Source organism: Acanthopagrus latus, chromosome 5 (assembly GCF_904848185.1).
Source record: "Acanthopagrus latus isolate v.2019 chromosome 5, fAcaLat1.1, whole genome shotgun sequence".
NCBI lineage: Eukaryota > Metazoa > Chordata > Actinopteri > Spariformes > Sparidae > Acanthopagrus > Acanthopagrus latus.
This window is the reverse complement of record NC_051043.1, coordinates 26884519-26902068: the sequence shown is the minus strand read 5'-3', so window position 1 is coordinate 26902068 and position 17550 is coordinate 26884519. Positions and strand designations below refer to the sequence as shown.

Sequence of the window (17550 nt, the reverse complement as noted above, 5' to 3'; positions counted from 1 at the left end):
AAAAAGCTTTGTGGAGCTTCACAGCAGAAAAGGCCCCTGCTGTCACCAGCATAATTATGTTGTGTTTTGGTGCTGGTCTACTCTGTTATTTCCAGCAGGGCCTTGCAGAATTCTCAGAAACAAGTGAAGAAACAAAAAAACAAACAAACAATAAACATAAAATTGCTCCATTGTTTTTTATTAATTTGACATTTTAAAACAAGTCCCAAGCTACTTCAGAGTTTAGGATAATGCTGCACTGCTGTTTTGTTGTGAGTCTTGAACAGTAGCTTGTGAACATTACTTTAATTTATGGTTGAACTTAACCTTTAAACTGTAGATTCACTGTAGTTTCCCACTTTGCCTGTAAAAGCTTCTATCATCCATCATCATGTATTTAGCCTACGTTTATGTGAAAAAAAGTGAATAAGTGTGAATATCCAGCTATTATGTAGTAGGGCACAGAAGAGGAGAAGGCTTTAAGTGTCCGTCACACCTGAAGATATTTTGTCAATTATTCACAGCAATCAGGCAATAGATTTGTACAAATGTAAACAGGAGGAGTCAACATGTTGTTACCTTTCAATATGTTTTCCATAACGACCTATGAAAGAAACTCAAACTTTAAAAGCCGGCTGCTAACATTATAAAACACTTGTTTACAGTTGCCTACTTGGTGGAGATTCAAACAGCGACCCGACACAAGATGGCGGCAGAAGTCCGACGAACGCCTGTTATTCTGCCCACGAAGAAAAAACACACCGGCTGGTGATTGGCTGGCTGCTAAAGGAAGGCGTAGAAGAAGACAGCAGTGACCATAAACACGAACAAGCTAGCATGACCGTGAGGTAGAGACAGCGTAACAAAACAGAGAAAGTGTGACACTTTCGATAAAGGACTTTATGTTTGTCTGTTTGGTGACGTCCATCTTGATGTAATGCTGTCACAGCTTTGTGTTTCGCCAGTTTGAAGACATGTCCCGCCTTCTCCCGCTCAGCAGCTGCATGTACAGCGTGTCCAGTCGGCTGTTATGGAGCGGCTCACCCTGTAGCTCTCCCCTGCTGACACCGAGCTCAGCCGGGCTGCTGTGTGTTTGGACAGCCGGTAAAAAGGACCTGATAGACCTTCCTGCCCTGAACGAGGACGAGCTTGAGGAACAGTTTGTGAGAGGATCCGGACCAGGAGGACAGGCCACCAACAAAACCAGCAACTGTGTTGTACTCAAGCACATCCCAACTGGGATTGTTGTGAAGGTGAATTAAAGTGTGTATATATAGATGTCATCACTGGTGTCTGTCAGTCCACCTGAAGTAGATAATTGCAGGGTTTCCCACGCGTCCTGGAAAACAGTAGACCAGTTTTCCAGTCATGGAAAATTACAACAAAAGCAAAATGTGGAAAATCTAGTGGGTTGTTTTCTGAGACTTTCATTTATACCACATCGGGGAAATTCACTGTTGTCCTGGAACATTATTTAAACTCCCCAAAACTACACAATACAATACAAAAGGGAAAGGAAACCAGTTAGTTGTTCGTTATAAGAGAGTTAAAGTCTTAAGAGTCTGTTTTTTTCCCTCTTGCATGTTTGCTCTTGCTCTTGATGAAAGCAAAAGTTCTTGGTAACTGGTTCTCAGCCATGCAATGTAATTCACAAAAAAAGGCACTGGGATTATAAATTGATTAATTAATGAACATATTATTGTTTGGTCCACTCCCTGTCTGTTGTACCAGCTAGATTGTCACTGGAAATGTCCTGGTCAACCTGGAAAATCTGTAAAACAGTTGACCAGTAATCCAGTCAAGGAAAATTGGAGCAAAAGCAAAATGTCTTGGAAATGTCCTGGAAAATGATCTTTAGAAAAGAGGTGGAATCCTAATTTGGTGAATAATTGACCTGTATTATGTTAGAGAGTTCTGCTTTGGTGACGTCCTGTCATTGCTACCTGCAAAAAATGCAAATAGCTAAGACCAAATGCTAACTGATCCATATGTTCTACTTATCATGTTAATTGAATGTATTGTTCCATTTTTCCTGCAGTGCCATCAAACCAGATCTGTGGATATAAATCGAAAGCGTGCTCGGGACATCATGAGAGAGAAACTTGATGTGCAATATAAAGGAGAACTCAGTGAAGTTCTGGTGAAGAAGAAAGAGTCTGAACTGAGAAAACAAGATAAGAGGAGGAAGGCAAATGATAATCTTGAGAGAAAAAGACTGTTTAAAGAAGCGCTGGCTGCAGACTCTAAACCTGGAAATGACACTGTGTAAAATGTTTGTGTGGAATATAAGATCAAGACTTAAATAAAGGAAAGCTCCCGTCATCAAGCTTGCAAAGACTGAATAACAACCTGAAAACACACTGTCAACATTATCAAATCCAGTTAGCCTTTTGTTTAAAGCATGTTTCATAGATATAGGGATATTTTTAATAAAATATTATCAAAAAATGTTGGTGATGTGTAGTACATATTTCAGTGTTGAAGGCGGTTCTCTCTAAAACAGCATTCACTGCACAGATTGTAAAGCCATGGGCGATGTGATTGTGATTTTGGGCTATGTAAATAATAATTTGATTTATATGTTTTAGGTCTAAGGAGACTTTTCCTGTAGGCAAAGGTGTAATCAGACTTAGATACCTATTTGTTTAATTCCAGCATGCAATGACATCATTTTGCCTTGCTCATTTCCTGTTTAAGTTATGTTGCGGTCTCATTTTCAATGCTGAATGCATCATAAAACTCTGAAAAAACATACTTCACTTTTACTTTTGTTGGTTTTGTTTGCTGGTCAGATACTAAACCTTTCATTGGGTTAGTCACTCAGTTCATTCTCTTGTGCTTTGTTCCCACCACACCTATTTGAATTAGGTTGTATTGAAGAGATAGCACAAAGACTATTTAGTTGTTCCATCTTACAATCAATATATAGAAATTGTAAGTTAAAGTGGGTCACTGATGTAACAGTTTAGAACTCAAAGTGGCAGTGAGGTCTTAAAATGAGTGGAAAGTGACTTTAAAAAGTTTTTAAAAGGTAATAAAATTAACTTACTAGGACCTTGTGACATTGTTGAAGTAGGAATGGTCACTGCTTCCACTACCTTTACTTTTTAAGGCTGGTTAATACATTACAAATTGCTGCACATTGATTTTTATTTATTTATTATAATTATTATCATCTGTGCTTAGTGTAAAATGTACTGATTGAATAATGTTTTTAAATGTTCTTTCTGTCCATTATTTTCTACATTGTTTCTATGCTGAATAGTATATGTGCACATTATTAATAATACATATATACTTAAATTGTCATGATCCCACTCCCATCTTTAAAAAGATGTCCCTGAGTACAGTAAAGTCTTTCAGGGGACAATTCGGTTGTTTCTGACCGACTCTGTGACAGCCACAGCTTCAGCCAATAGGAGAGCTGCGTTCACGCCCATGCCCCTCCCTTGCGGATGAACCAGCCAATGAGCGCTGCAGTACGGTTTTTAAATCCACCACGCTCGTACAATGGTCTGATGTTTGTCGTTGCTGAAGCAGCCTCCGGTGGACGCAGAGGGCAAATTCAGTCTCCCCGTCCTCTCTGGATTTTATTTTCGAAATTGACATGGCAAAAGGTAAACGTGCTCATTTTCGGTAGTTTCAGTCATTTTTGTTCGCATGTCACAGGAGGTTACAGTAGTTAATGTGTACTAACTTAAGCTAACAGCTAATGCTATCAGTCGCGAACAGAGGACCAACTCTGTCTGAACAAGCGTCGCTGATATTTACAAATAAAACTCGGGTTATTTATACTGTTTGGTGAATTACACAGCAATGTTTACGTTTATTTATCTCTTGTTTTTAAAGGGAAGAAAAATGTGCTGACAACCGAGGACTCTGTTGAACGTAAAGCTTCTTCACGTAAAGAGACAAAGGAAAACAAACCTGCAACTAACAAGGTTTGTTTTTGTTCTGTACTTTTTTAATATTCGACGACTAAACCGGAAAAACAAGTAGGTTTTTCTCACCCACCTCTGGAAATGTAACAGCACTGTGGCTGTCTGTGGGAGTCCTGCAGCAAGCGACACAAACCACAAAACTACACGACAGGAAGTATTGTAATGTTTGTAAGTTCATGGATCTATGCTCAGATTAAACCTGATGTGTTAAGGTGAAGGTGTACACCATGCATATTGGGTTTTAAGATATACATTAGACATGTGTGGGAAAAGTTGTGATGTGAACATGTGTGTAATTGCAGAAATGTATTCATGAGCAGCACGTGCATCATGTATGTACAGTGGGCTAAAAGCTGTTGAAATCATGGTTTATGTCTCCAAAATAGAGCAGAACAATTAATAAAAATATTGACTGAATTGCAATATCCAAAATTTATGATGAAAGCAATGTAGTCACAACATACTTGGGGTCGACTGATATGCCATTTCTCGGGCTGATACAGATTATTAGCAATAAAAAAGATTTACAACTAATATTTGGGAACAATATTCATTTGCAATAAAAAAAAAAAAAAACTCTTTGAGTCAAGCAACCGATGATGGAATTAACATACAAAAGTACAATTTTAACCCTTTCCTTGAGTTTTTCTTTCTACTTTATACCTCCTCTAGGCTAAAAATCGGTCTTCCCCGAAATCATACCATTGCAATCAAAGTACCATTTTTTTGTTATATAGATGCACTGCCCTACAAATCATCCAGACATAAGGACTTGTTTGGTACAGGCCCCAGAAAAAAATGTGAATATGGCATAATGAATGCATACTGTTATTTTCTTTTTTTTGTACATCTGTCAGCCATATCTCATTTTTATCCTGTACACCTGGCACTGATTTGGGTACCCTGAATATACTCCCCAACAATTTTAATACATACCCAGACAATCTGAGATGGCACTGTTACCATGGAGACGTTAACCTCTCCCAGTTGGAGTTGGCAGGCAGAGCGGTGAAGTCTTCCACAGCTAGCAGTCTGTTTGTTAACTGTGTTTTCTGCTGGATCCAACTGTTTTTGTTTTTTTTTTTGTTTTGTTTTTGTCAGCCGGGAGGGGGGAAGTGATACAAAGAGCATCGCTAAGCATGGACAGCATTTTTGGATTCACATGCATGTTGTGAGTGGGTGGGAGCAGGATTAAAGGTGCTAAATCCAGAATGCATCAGCTACATGGTTTACAACACAGCCTAATAAAATATTACCCAATTTATGCATCAAGTCAGATTTGCAATATCAATAAACTCCAGATGAAAATGTATATAAGTCCTTAGGGTTCATGCCGGTGAAAGGTAAAGGTTTTTCATTTCTTTACACCAAGGTGAATACTTCTTCCTGCAGGATTGCAAAGGTAAAGTGCAGTCAGTTATCCAGAGTGTACGGAGTCCCAGTAAACCTCGATCCCCTCTGAGCGACAGTTCAAGCATGCTGATCCAGGAAGGCAACGAATCGGATGCAAATAACCCTGATGTGTCAAAGCCAAAAAAAGGTGAGTACCTGATCAACTTTTAAAACATTTTGAGTCCGTGTATCTGAAAAGCATTTTGTTTGGTCTCTACTATTACATGTGCGCTTCCCACGTGTTACCGTGTGGTCAGCAGATCAACACGTATCACAAGAAAAAACTTCCTGTGCATGTGAATGGTAGCTGTGTTTCTTGACCTGCTGTCTTATGACACAACTTAACTGTTTTTGAAGGAGCGCACTCTGTTGATTGAGTTCAAATGTTTAGGACAGCTGTACATTTCATTCTTTGCTTCTTTCTTTTTTTAGACGTACCTAATGAAATAAAAGCGGAGAGTTGTGAATCCAAAGATCAGAACCCTGAAGCGGCATGTCAAAGTCAGGGGGTGAGAGAACAAGCTGAAGACCAACTTGAGCGAAAAGAGTCCACAGCGCACGCTAATGTCAGGCCGGCAGCATCCAAAACTCAGAGTAGAACTGGTCCCAAATTCAGAGCAAAAAAGTGAGTACAGAAAATTGATGGGAGAAGAAGAAAATACAGACGCTTACACAAGTTGAACTGTCATAACCACTCATGACTTTTGATAATGTCTCTTTGCAGAACAGAAAACAAATCTTCCCAAAACAGAAAGGTCACAGACTATTATCCCATCAGACGGAGCAACAGAAAAACTAAGACAGAGTTAAAGGTCCGTGTAAAAAAGTTAATACATTTTGCATTTTTGTGTATGAGAGCGCTTCTTTAAGGAAATATAACGGCTAATTACTCAAAATGTCAACAGAGTGAAGAACACAGATTCATTGATGATGTGATCAAGAGTGGCATTGAAGAAGGAATGCAGGTAACATTTAATGCTTCAAAGAAATACTTTACGTCTGAATGTGCAACCTACAGAACTCAAAATATACCCTTTTTTGAATGTGGTTCATACAGTTCTGTAAGTATATAGAATGTATCAGCCTTCTGTTTTTATTTTCTCATTATCCTTTTGTAATTTAACCAGTCGGTCATTTGTACTGAACCCCTGCACCATTGCTCACCAGTTAAACTTTTTATGTTTTTGCTCTTGAATGTCAACAGATCAAAAACATAGAAGGAAAAGGAAGAGGGGTATTTGCTGCCAAGGGCTTCAAAAAGGGAGAGTTTATCGTGGAGTACCATGGAGACCTTCTGGAACTGGCTGAGGCTAAACAGAGAGAGGCCCAGTACGCTCAGGATCCTCAGACCGGCTGTTACATGTACTACTTCCAGTACCAATGTAAAACCTACTGGTAAGTCCAAACATTGTTTTTGCCTTTGTTCAATTTGCAATCTTTCAGTTAACAATTACAGGTAACTGCACAACCAAACACTTTTCTTGGGGTGAAAAAACATGCAGAGCTATTTTACAAAATGACTTTGTGTTTGTGGGACCTTTGCAGCATCATGTAACTCTCCAACTCCCAATACTCCCTGTCAATGTCTCTTCAGGCTGTCAACAAACAATTGTCAAAGAATTTTGACAATAATTAGTTTGGGTATGAAAATACAGATGAATGTTGTTTTTTAAATTAAGTCCAAGCCATGGTGGGGTTGTAATAAGCAGTCTCTTAAGTGGAAAATGTTCCCCTGGTGTCATTATGTTTGCAGTAGTTATGGGGGAAAAAAGAATGTCTTTCGGGGCGATGACCTCTAGTGTGGAAGCCTGTCTTGAGAGTTTAATCTTTATTCTCTGACCTCCTACAGTGTGGACGCTACAAAGGAATCTGGCCGTCTTGGAAGACTGATCAACCACAGTAAAACCGGCAACTGCCAAACAAAGCTTCACCCCATCGATGGAACCCCTCATCTGATCTTGGTGGCCTCCAGAGACATCGACGCAGAGGAGGAGCTGCTGTACGACTACGGCGATCGGAGCAAAGCCTCCGTCATGGCTCACCCGTGGCTCAAATACTGAACCCCCGGCTGCAGGTGCTCATATTTCAAATGAATCGGTGCTCTCTGCTGTCCTCTACATGTAAAATATGCTATAGATGAACAGCCCTCCACAATGTTTTATAAGTATGAAAATGATTTTGTTTTAAATGGAGGCTAAAGCTTCAACACATGAAAAGTGTATTTTTTTCCAACCATTGTTTTTTATGATGCTTTTATATATATATTTTTTTTAAATTGAACTGTTGCAGATTGATGCAAGCTTGAGGAGTGTTTCTCTTGGATAAGTAATGTTACACATTGTCCGTGGGGTTTCCTTTTGTAATGAATATATTGATGATTCACTTTCACTATTGTAAATTATTACCTTTGCTGTAAATTCAGGAATAAAACACTGTTGACACTGAGTTTCTTTTCTAGCTGTAGCGTGGTTCAAGGTTTGATTTTACTCATCTTTGCGCTCTACTGTGTGCTAATCAAATAATCTTAATAGAAGTGCACCCAAAAATGATGATTCAGTTAATTGTTTTATGGACTATAAAACTTTACTTGGCTATCCATCTGCAAGAGTAAATAATGACCATATTTTATTTTTGTTGGTGAATTTATTGTTTAAGACTCTGGTAGTGTTAACTCCTTATTCTTATAATTAAACCCTAAATCCTCATTACAACATTGCAACCGAGGCTTTATTTGTGAATGTATACAAGTCAAGCCTTCGTGTACAAGCACAATTACGACCAAAGAGGCACTTTTAAGATTTACCGTAGTTTAGTTTTCGGGCAAGCTCATTTTCAGTGGACTGCATGGGGCACACTTACGCCAGCATCAAAATCGCTATTTTTAAAACACTAAGAAGGCTCGACAACAAGAAGAAGAGTAATGGTGGACCGCTCCTCAAGCCTTCCTGTCAGGTTGCATTCAGGGATCGATACTTTTTGTCACGCCGAAGATACAGCTGCTAACGTGAGTTGTTAAAAAACTTCATTTTAGTAAACTGTGTGTACACAAACAATGTTCTCAATGCTCGTGTACATGTGTAGAGACCCTGGTGATACCAAGAGCAAAGTCTCATGTTTCATGTTGCTTTTTGGCAACAGTTTCACTTGTCAAAACAAAGATGCGTTTAAAACATTCAATCACAGAAGAAAAGATCTTTTTTTTTTATTACTATTATAAATGTTGCAAATTGTGGCCCTTTTTCCTTTTTTTCATAGCTGACAGTTGAGAATGACAGAAAATGGGTTCAGGATTACTGGACCAACATAAAAAAGCCCCAAGAAGGCTTAATTCTGGAATTATATTAAACAATTCAAGCCTATAAATACTTACATATTGAGTGAAAGCATTCAACATGATCTCCAACGGTAGTTTGATAATACTTTCCAGTTTCATTTGGTATCTCCACCAAAACTTTCCACATCATATATATTTCTACTATTAATATAAACCATATCAGGTTGAAATTACCAGTATAAAACACAGTGCTTGTTAGATTGACAAATACATTGTAAAAAAAAAAAAATACAGTCAATATAAAAGTGGTTTACTGATGAGAAAACTGTGCTGACAAATCCTGTTTGTCTGCTACATGTCCAGTTAGTCTTGTGGAAGGTTTTTTCTTATTTTCGCCTGAATGAAAACCTATAAAAACAGAAAAAGGTCCAGAGTTAGTTTTCATTCCCGAGCACGGAACATACGAGTACAACTGCACTGAGTCACGGCAGACTTTAATTGCTGACGGCAGCGACAGTTTGGCAGACACACTGCCGGTTTTCCAACCTCTGTCTGTCTCTCATTCAGCGCTCACACAAACATCCTCAGCATCGGCATGAATTCACCCGGTCACAAGTATATCATTAGGAGACAGGAGACGGGCTGTGGGAACAATCTCCCTGCTCGCTTACTTCAACATCATGTGGTTGCTGCTGACATTTTTCTTGAGACTTTGCCATCTGAGGTGTACGGCTAAAAATAGTGTGTAGCACGAAAATAAATGTTTTACAACACTTTGCGCGAATTCTTTCTGTCAGTACATTTCCACTACTGTATTCACCCTGTTACTCACAGTTTTCCTATGGTCGTCTTCTCCTCTTTTGTATCATTTATCGTTTCTGGTTTGTGCTCTGTAGCTGCTGGGGTCTCCAGATCCACTTCCACCATGGCTGGTTCAGCCTGTGGCAGAATCCCACTGCAGAGGAAAAAAGAGCTTTACGGTCACCGACAACATTTTATGCAAGCGGAAAACAAAAAGTTGAAGCTGGTCATGATACTGAATTCATCTCCTTCCCTTTATCAGAAATATGTCTGTAGCAGTGAATTGTGAGGCTTATTTCAGCTCTATAAAATCAGAACAGGTCATTTCTACTGCTGATATTTGCTCTCTGCTTTAATTGCGGTGCCGAGTTTATTTCTGAATCACATTTTGCCAAATTTACAACAGAATGAAGATGTTTCCAAAGCAGCTTATTACAAATAAATAGTCTTGTATGAGTCCTGGCAGATCTGAGTGAGATAAAAATGAAAATACATATATATATATATAAATACATATATATATATATATATATATATATATATATATATATATATATATATATATATATATATATATATATAAATACAGATATCTGTCTACAATAGAGGCGTTACTGTCTGAGATTTTCACAGTATGATTTATTCAATATATTACGGTTTGGCTGTATTACACAATCATTATAATAATAGCAATACTATCAGTTACAGTGAACTTTAACATAATCACAGCTAGGAGGGGTTCTTGGTTGAACAAATGCTTTATAATAACTGTAAAAAAAAATATGATGTCCTGCAGCAGAATTCAATATCCTGTTAAAGCAAATACACACGTATGAAAATGGTCAACTTCCATGTCGCAGCACACCTTAAAAACTGTGTATTGCTGTAACAGATCAACAGTACAGCCTCACTTATTCTTATGAAACGTATTCATCAGCTTAAAACAAAAACAATTCAGATGGAAAACAGTGAAGTGTGCAGCACTACACAACAGACACACTGCTCTTGCCATGATTTTAATGTTCAGTATTGTTGACATTGTGATAGATAGATGGGGATTCATTCATTCAGCTGTCAGAGGTGGTGTTGCATCAGATCACACTACAGTAAGCTGTCCTCCTCATGCAGGTGAGACATTAACAACAGGTTACAATATAGTGTACTTTTAGAAAAGTGGTCACATGATGGTATGTTGTGTAAATCCTCATCTCAGTGGCTCACCTCTTGTACAGCTGCAGCTCCTCCTGGGCCACCATGAGCTGGGCCTTCAGCTGGTTCCTCTCCTGCAGAACCTCCTTCAGCTCCTGCATGGTGAAGCGAGGTCTGTTCGGGTCTGTCAGGTCTATCACCAGCTGGTTGGGTCCCGCTGTTTGCTTTAACAAGGAAAACAGAAACAAATCTGAACATCATCTTGTGTCTTAAATTCATCTGTACACGACAGGCTGATAAGACAGTGAGCACTCACCGTGCCGGCCTGTCCGGAGGAGCTCTCCTTGATGATCCGGTCCAGTTCACTCTTCAAGTTGTCCCGCTCCATTTTCAGCTCCTCCAGAGACAAGTTGTACTTGTTGACCAGAGTCTCGAACATTTCCAGCACACGGACTATTCGGAACTGTAGGTCCGACACCTCTTCGCCCGTGTTGCTGATTTTCAACAAATCTCGCCCGATCACATACGAAATGTCATAAACATCTTCCACCGTCAGCTCGAACGCCTCCTTCTCGAAAGCCAGAGCCGGAGACGACTCTTCACCGAACTCCATGTCGGAACCACAGAACCCCTAACAAACACTACGTGGCTAAACCTTCCACCAGCTGGCTATCATTTAAAATGCTCCTTAAAAAACACACACAGCGTTTACTTTCCTTTTTTTTTCCTCTCTTGGGTTCAACAGTTTTACTGGCAGAAGGTGACCAACTTCAAGAGGAGCAGCACTTCCCCCATCACTCATCCACCAATGGCGTCGCTCCCTGCACGGCAGAGGAGGGCAGAGTATCCTAGCGACAGGTGAGTACAAAGATCGTGTACGCGTCAAGAGAGCTCCCTCCTATGGAACGACCTGTTATCGCGACAGGAGTGACAGCAGTGAGTGAGAGCTCTCCCTTTTGAACTTGTGAGGATCAGGTGAGGAAGCACGTGATTTCATGTTTGTCTTTGCCTTTTTTTTTTAATGTTTGTCTTTAAATTTTCTGTTCCATGTTTTTTCATGGATGGGACTGCAGCTCTAATCTAACTGGTACAATTCAACAAATATTTTGTCTAATATTGTACATGATTTCTCTGCAGATAAACACGAGTTAAGTATAACTTCTGACCCATTGTTGAAATAACTAAATATAATTAGTTATCTTTTAAATGTAAGATACATGAATATGACTTCTATCCCATGTATTAGTATTTAAAGGTGCAATATGTAACACTTTTAGTTAAAAACAAAAATGAACTACTATTATTAACCCATTAAGCCCCCAGCAAATTTTCTAGGATTTGGGGTTAGGGTGATTCACAAAGTTTGATGTTTAGTTGTTTATTTGAGTAGTGTTTGGGTCATATAAACATGTTTTTTACATGTTGTAGCCCAGCTTCTGCTGTTTAATTTGATATAAAATATGACTATATTCTTTCATAATTAGTGCAGTAGTGGCTCTGTGGTTGTTCTGCATGTCTTAAGGGTTAGGGTTAAAAACCCCAAGGTCCCCCAATTCTCTGTATTGTCTTGCAGAGATATCCGTCAAGTTTTCTACGCTCCACAAGCTCTCCTTGCTTTTTTAGTCCAAATGACTAACAAATTATACGCACAAATAGTCAAGAAATTTAATTATCTTGTACCTGTTTTTCTCATTAAACAACTAAATACAATCGCATACCTTCTGAATTAAAATTTCCCCCTTCTGCAGAATGAAAACGAGCATAGTTGCCTTAATTAATCACAACACACATATTTAATAGCAACACAGATGAAAAATAAACTTTATTACTTTATTCTAAACAAGCATTATTTTACAGATGCACATATTGTTTTATTATAGCATGTTTTTACAACATTCATTATTTCTGGAATAGGTTTCTTCTGGTGTGTTTTACCAGTATGAGTGTATAAGTGTAACCACAGTGTGTGTGTGCCACACTGCTGTGCTGCAAGTAGACAGTAACATCCTCTTTTCATCAGCTCAGGGGATTACTAACTGCTGGCATTAAGCACATTATCTTAAACGGTCACTTTGTGGAAAACAATGGAACATGACTGTCCAGGTCAGCTCATTCATTACATCTTGAAACAAAACTCAGATACCGTAACAATAATCTGCCATCAGATGAGTCTGAACTTCACCAAAATATAAATGGCACAAGAGACGGATCAGTAACTTTAAAGTGCTTTGAAAACTGTTCATACTCTGGGCAAAACTCCATACTGTATTACAAGCACTCCTTGCCAAACTGGTAAGTGAATCCTGTGCGCTATTTAGGGCAGTGACACTGTTTTGGTATTTGGATCAGGCAATGTAGTTAGAAACTTGGGCACTAAGTAACTTGACATTACAGCAGCGTGACAACAAATTAAGCACAGCTTATATAAAATGACACACTGATGTGTGATGACTTTTTATAGAGCCACAAAACCCTGAGAGCCCATAAATACAGGCAAGAGTGCCAATGTATGGCCACTTGTCTCACATTTTGTTAATTTGAAGCTCTTGCCAAGTCAGCTAAAATGTTACCAACATGCACTGTGATAGTAGAAGCCAGTAAGGACGTAATTGGTTCATTCATCACAATTTCAAGTATATAAACACCATACAGATTTTGTTTTAAATAACCAAGTTCTGCAGCCATTAAACCAATTTATGTAATTGTGTTGAGAGACACAAACTGGTGTCGACATGGCGTATATGAGGAATTTCAACTCAAGATCATACAGAGGAAACAAGCCTTCTGATTGGCAGCAACGTGGGGTCATCTACAATCAAACCGGCTGCCACCATTGGCATTATGGCTGTGAAGATCCTGTTAAAAGATGAGAAAACGAAAGGTGACAGAGGAGAAATTAAGAATTGGAGATAAAACAAAAAATTATCAGAAGTGCTGGGAGTTTTGTAACCCTCAGTGAAGATGGTGACACTATTGACATCATACATGATATAAATACGAGAACTACTTTTTCAGAAGTTTATGATGGCGTATTACACAGATGGAGTGTCACAGGACTGACCCTCTTGAAGAGCGCAAAAGGTAAACCTTGGTCTAAGAAGAAAAGTCAAACTCACAAGCGTCTAATTCCTGATTCCTGCTGGTCAGTGGGAGTGGAGCAAGGTGGAGGAGATGGACTACAAACAATGGCGCTGACTTCATCCTCAAACTCTTCGCTGAGGGATAGGGAAGAAGTGACTGTTATCTTTTGTGTCAGTTTATGGCACAATTATTTTTAGAAACAAAACTTACCTTTTGTAATATGCAAGTTCTTCCTGCAGCACAAACACTTCGGCCTTCAGTTCATTCCTCTCCTGCAGGACGTGCCGGAGCTCCTGCAGGGTGAAGCGAGGTTTGTCGGACTCCCCCTCCAGGCTGTCAGTCTCCTCATCTGGCTCGGTATCAGTTGACACTTTCTGCAGTCAAAACACACATTCAGCATTCCTCCCTGCACGGCATGGTAACACACTGACATGAAGCTCCGTAACTCTGCATTATTAAGAGGCACAATCGTTGTTTCTGTTAGTGAAAATGAATTGATTTGGATTGTCTTCCTGAAAAATAAAGGTAACCTATGGCATTACGGCCACTAGTGTTGTTGCAGATGTTGTTGTTGTATAATGTCATGATAAGCAGGTCGCTGTATGCATGTGCATGAAGACACACCTGCACTGCACAAGGTTAAATCGATCCATATTTCTGCCGACCTAACAGTGGTAGTGGCAATTCAGATCAACAGTTGCCAGGACACAGCAGCATGAGTGACAGTGTCTTGTGTTTAGTATAAACAGTCTTATAGTGGGCCTCTGCTATAACCACAGCACCGTGTGCCAAGGACGTTTAATTATATCGCTAAGCAGGCGTTACCAAAAAAAATGCTTCTGTGTCTTCCTCATCATTGACATGCTCTTCCTCAGTATTTTCCCTGTTTGATGACTTTGGGAGAGGAGAAGGATTCTTGTCACGCTCAAAGCAGTTGGCCAGGAAGTCTGGGTCTCCTCCACACTCTGCCCACACTGAATTTGGTTTGATGGTAGAGTTACATGGTGCTGCCGCTGAGGACTGGGTTGATAACACAAAACATCCACTTAGGCAAATAGGAAATCTGCAAGATACAAGCAACTAATTATATTTATGGGCCCTTTTTTCTTACCGTCGTCGGTGGTGATGTGGGTGGCGACATGACAGATGTGATGAGAGAGGTTTCCTCTATGTTAGTGACCTCTCTCTCCAGTTCCCACTCCCGGAGCTCCTTTCTCAGACTTCTGACCTCCAGCTGTAGAGCCCCCAGCTCCTGCTGCTGTGCCTGGGCCGAAGCCTCCAGCTCAGCCCTCTGCTGGATCAGTGCCTTACCCTGACCCTCCATCACTCCTATCCTGCGTCGAAGTTCCTGGTTGATTCTTATCAACCGATGCTGCTGCATCTGGAGCTACAGTGGGGGAAATGTATTTTATGACTTCACAAAATGTGATCAGATTGAGTAAATCTATGTAAGTAGTGTCGTGCAAGTATATGATGTTCTCTATGTGGTCTTAATCCTCACCGCATCAACATCTTCATTTCTTAGTGTCAGTTCGTGGTCTTTTGCCCGGATTTCATCCCTCTGCTTGTCCACTCTTTCTTTCAGTGTCTTCATCATCTGCTTCTCCTTCTCTGACATTCCTGTGGGTATCATAAAAAAAAAATTGCACTGCATTGAGACATCAGTTACACCATGAATGTGTTTTTCGAAACAAATAATTTGTTAGAGAGCAGACTGAACCTATCATGCAGTATACCAATTCATTCTGATGAACGTGCTTTATAAGCAGTGTATATGCACTGTGGCCCTGACAGTAAATATAGCTGCAGCCACCATGAAAGTCTCACACAAGAGCTACATTTCTGTCTGCTTCAAAAATAGTCTCCTTTACAAGCTCCTGACCGCCTCTCTTCACTGCCTCTTCTTTTAGTGTCAACATGAAAGCGTGCAGCATGTTCTGTGCAGCCCCACAGGACTAAATCAGGGGAAATATGTGTGACGTACAGTCAGTGAGCACGCATATGGAACAGATAATAATCTCTACTGGATCTTTAAACCAAGGCCAAACTAATCTATTAGCCAGATTCATCACAAGATACCGTGCAACATGCATGGCAAGACTTTAAATAGCAACAGACAATTGGCCATGCTGTATTGTCGTTATGGTTATTAAACTATAATATACTATCATAACTGTATTATATACATACACAAAAGTACAATGGATTGTTTTTGTTCATTGATATTGGTGCATCCCTGTGATACATGCCTATGGTCTATGATCAGTGGCAATGCACTCATCACAATCTACTTTAATCAACGAATACATGTTTTTCTAAATTTAAATCTGTGACCGTAAATAGCCGCACCCTGGAGCTCTGACGATGGCACAGATACCAATATCTACAGAGACAGATGTGTATTGGATCAGTGACTAAACATTTTTTCATCTTGACACCTCCCAAACATTTTCTTTCTCCGTCAAATTCTGGTTGAGAGGCTCCGCTGCAGATAACGCACCCTCCGGTTTCTCCTGGTCGTCCTCTGTGCCGGGGGACTCTTTGAGAGGGAGGCTCACCAGCAGCTTCTTGTTCTCTGCCTGAAGCTGACTGATTTGAGAGTGCAGGTCCTGGACTTCTCCCCTCCACACGTCCTCCACCAGCTCCAACTCCTGAACACAGGAAAAAATAAATAAATACTTGTTGTGTGTTTGTAAATGGTCGGTGTAGCTGCGTGGACATGTGGGCAAGACAAAAAACAATGTCAATATCCATAAAATGTCATTGACACTTAATTGTGCTGTTATCAGACTCCTAATCATGGCATCATATAGTATTATTTTATAGTAAGTTCACTACAGTGCTCTAACTACACTAATTTAATGTGCTAAAGTTTAATATAATGATCTATTGAAATAACTCATGATGTCTAGTTATCTATGACCAACATAACTAGTGTTATATTGATTAATTGATTCATCCATTGAGATAGCTTTTTGCTAGTATGTGTTTTGCTCCATTTTCTGTTGAATCATTATAAACTGATTACTTGTACGTCTTTTCCACTGTTGGACAGAGAAACGTGAATAGAAAATGTCAAAACTTGTATCTTTGTGCATTTGGGAAGGTAAATATTTAGGTCACAAGACACATGCACACAGTGGCAGAAGATAAACAGGTAAACAAACAGACAGGTAACGAGACAGACAGGTAAAGAGACAGGCAGGTAAACAGGGTCACAGGGACCTTCTGGTGCTTCCTCTCCTGCTTGTATCGGTCGCTCCGCTCCTGCCGCAGCCTATCCAGCTCCTCCCGCAGCTCCTCGGCCTCCTGTCCGGCGGCCCCTCGGCTCACCAGGGTCTCTAGCAGCTCCAGGACCCGAACCACTTTAGGCAGCACCCCGACCAAAGACTCGCAGCCGAACCTGTCGATGATCCGCTCGAACTCCTGCCCGAGAACCGCCGCTATGTCGTAAACGTCCATGACGGTCAGCTCCGTCGCGTGTCTGTCCAGCGCTGACATAACGCGGGTTTCTGTCCTTTCAACGTCCGACATTCAACATTCAGCCACTTCCCTCCGAAACTTTCCGAGTAGACTCACCTCTGCTGTGGGAAAACTGGTTTACACACGCTAACAGAAACGGGTGTGGACATGGCGAGGACTTGTTTCAGTTTGTTGACAGTTAAAACTTTGCTAACCTGTACTTTTAATGCTGCGTTCAAGATCCGCACAAAAACTCGTACATGTCACAGTCAGCTGTCACACCTCCCTTCACACTAGCGCATGTTGAAGCCAATGTGTAAATAATAAAGATTAATCTGGGTTGCTGTTGCTTAATGACATTGAGCTGAACAACGACGTGCTACTTATGCTACAAAAGGACAATAAAGAGCAGGTAAATATGACAATATGGCGTATGGGATAGATATACTGGTCGATATGCACAAAGCTTTA

General features: G+C 40.1%; 4 protein-coding genes across 5 annotated transcripts; 2 read left to right on the top strand and 2 right to left on the bottom strand.

The window, feature by feature from the left end:
- The first annotated feature begins 744 nt into the window (after positions 1 to 744).
- On the top strand, positions 745 to 2733 carry c5h12orf65 (chromosome 5 C12orf65 homolog). The gene is made up of 2 exons (XM_037098781.1): positions 745 to 1232; positions 2018 to 2733. Exons 1-2 carry the CDS (start codon positions 954 to 956, stop codon positions 2246 to 2248), a joined length of 510 nt encoding a protein of 169 aa, XP_036954676.1. The 5' UTR covers positions 745 to 953; the 3' UTR covers positions 2249 to 2733.
- A 712-nt stretch (positions 2734 to 3445) lies between these two features.
- kmt5ab (lysine methyltransferase 5Ab) lies at positions 3446 to 7769 on the top strand. 2 transcript variants are annotated; one of them, XM_037098777.1, is made up of 8 exons: positions 3446 to 3596; positions 3829 to 3920; positions 5313 to 5460; positions 5745 to 5937; positions 6037 to 6124; positions 6218 to 6277; positions 6517 to 6707; positions 7162 to 7769. In XM_037098777.1, the coding sequence occupies exons 1-8, from the start codon at positions 3587 to 3589 to the stop codon at positions 7370 to 7372; spliced, it is 993 nt and encodes a 330-aa protein (XP_036954672.1). In that variant the 5' UTR covers positions 3446 to 3586; the 3' UTR covers positions 7373 to 7769. The 2 variants fall into 2 exon arrangements, with proteins under 2 accessions (XP_036954672.1, XP_036954673.1); XM_037098778.1 differs by lacking the exon at positions 3446 to 3596 and having other exon boundaries at positions 5293 to 5460.
- Positions 7770 to 8489: 720 nt separating this feature from the next.
- Positions 8490 to 11395, bottom strand: rilpl2 (Rab interacting lysosomal protein-like 2). Its single transcript, XM_037098780.1, has 4 exons — positions 10853 to 11395; positions 10609 to 10760; positions 9419 to 9541; positions 8490 to 8994 (listed from the first exon to the last, which is right to left on the bottom strand). The coding sequence occupies exons 1-4, from the start codon at positions 11147 to 11149 to the stop codon at positions 8973 to 8975; spliced, it is 594 nt and encodes a 197-aa protein (XP_036954675.1). The 5' UTR covers positions 11150 to 11395; the 3' UTR covers positions 8490 to 8972.
- A 933-nt stretch (positions 11396 to 12328) lies between these two features.
- LOC119019692 (RILP-like protein 1) lies at positions 12329 to 17309 on the bottom strand. The gene is made up of 8 exons (XM_037098488.1): positions 16843 to 17309; positions 16118 to 16268; positions 15119 to 15237; positions 14729 to 15004; positions 14443 to 14637; positions 13828 to 13991; positions 13653 to 13751; positions 12329 to 13392 (listed from the first exon to the last, which is right to left on the bottom strand). Exons 1-8 carry the CDS (start codon positions 17149 to 17151, stop codon positions 13299 to 13301), a joined length of 1407 nt encoding a protein of 468 aa, XP_036954383.1. The 5' UTR covers positions 17152 to 17309; the 3' UTR covers positions 12329 to 13298.
- Between the last annotated feature and the right edge of the window lie 241 nt (positions 17310 to 17550).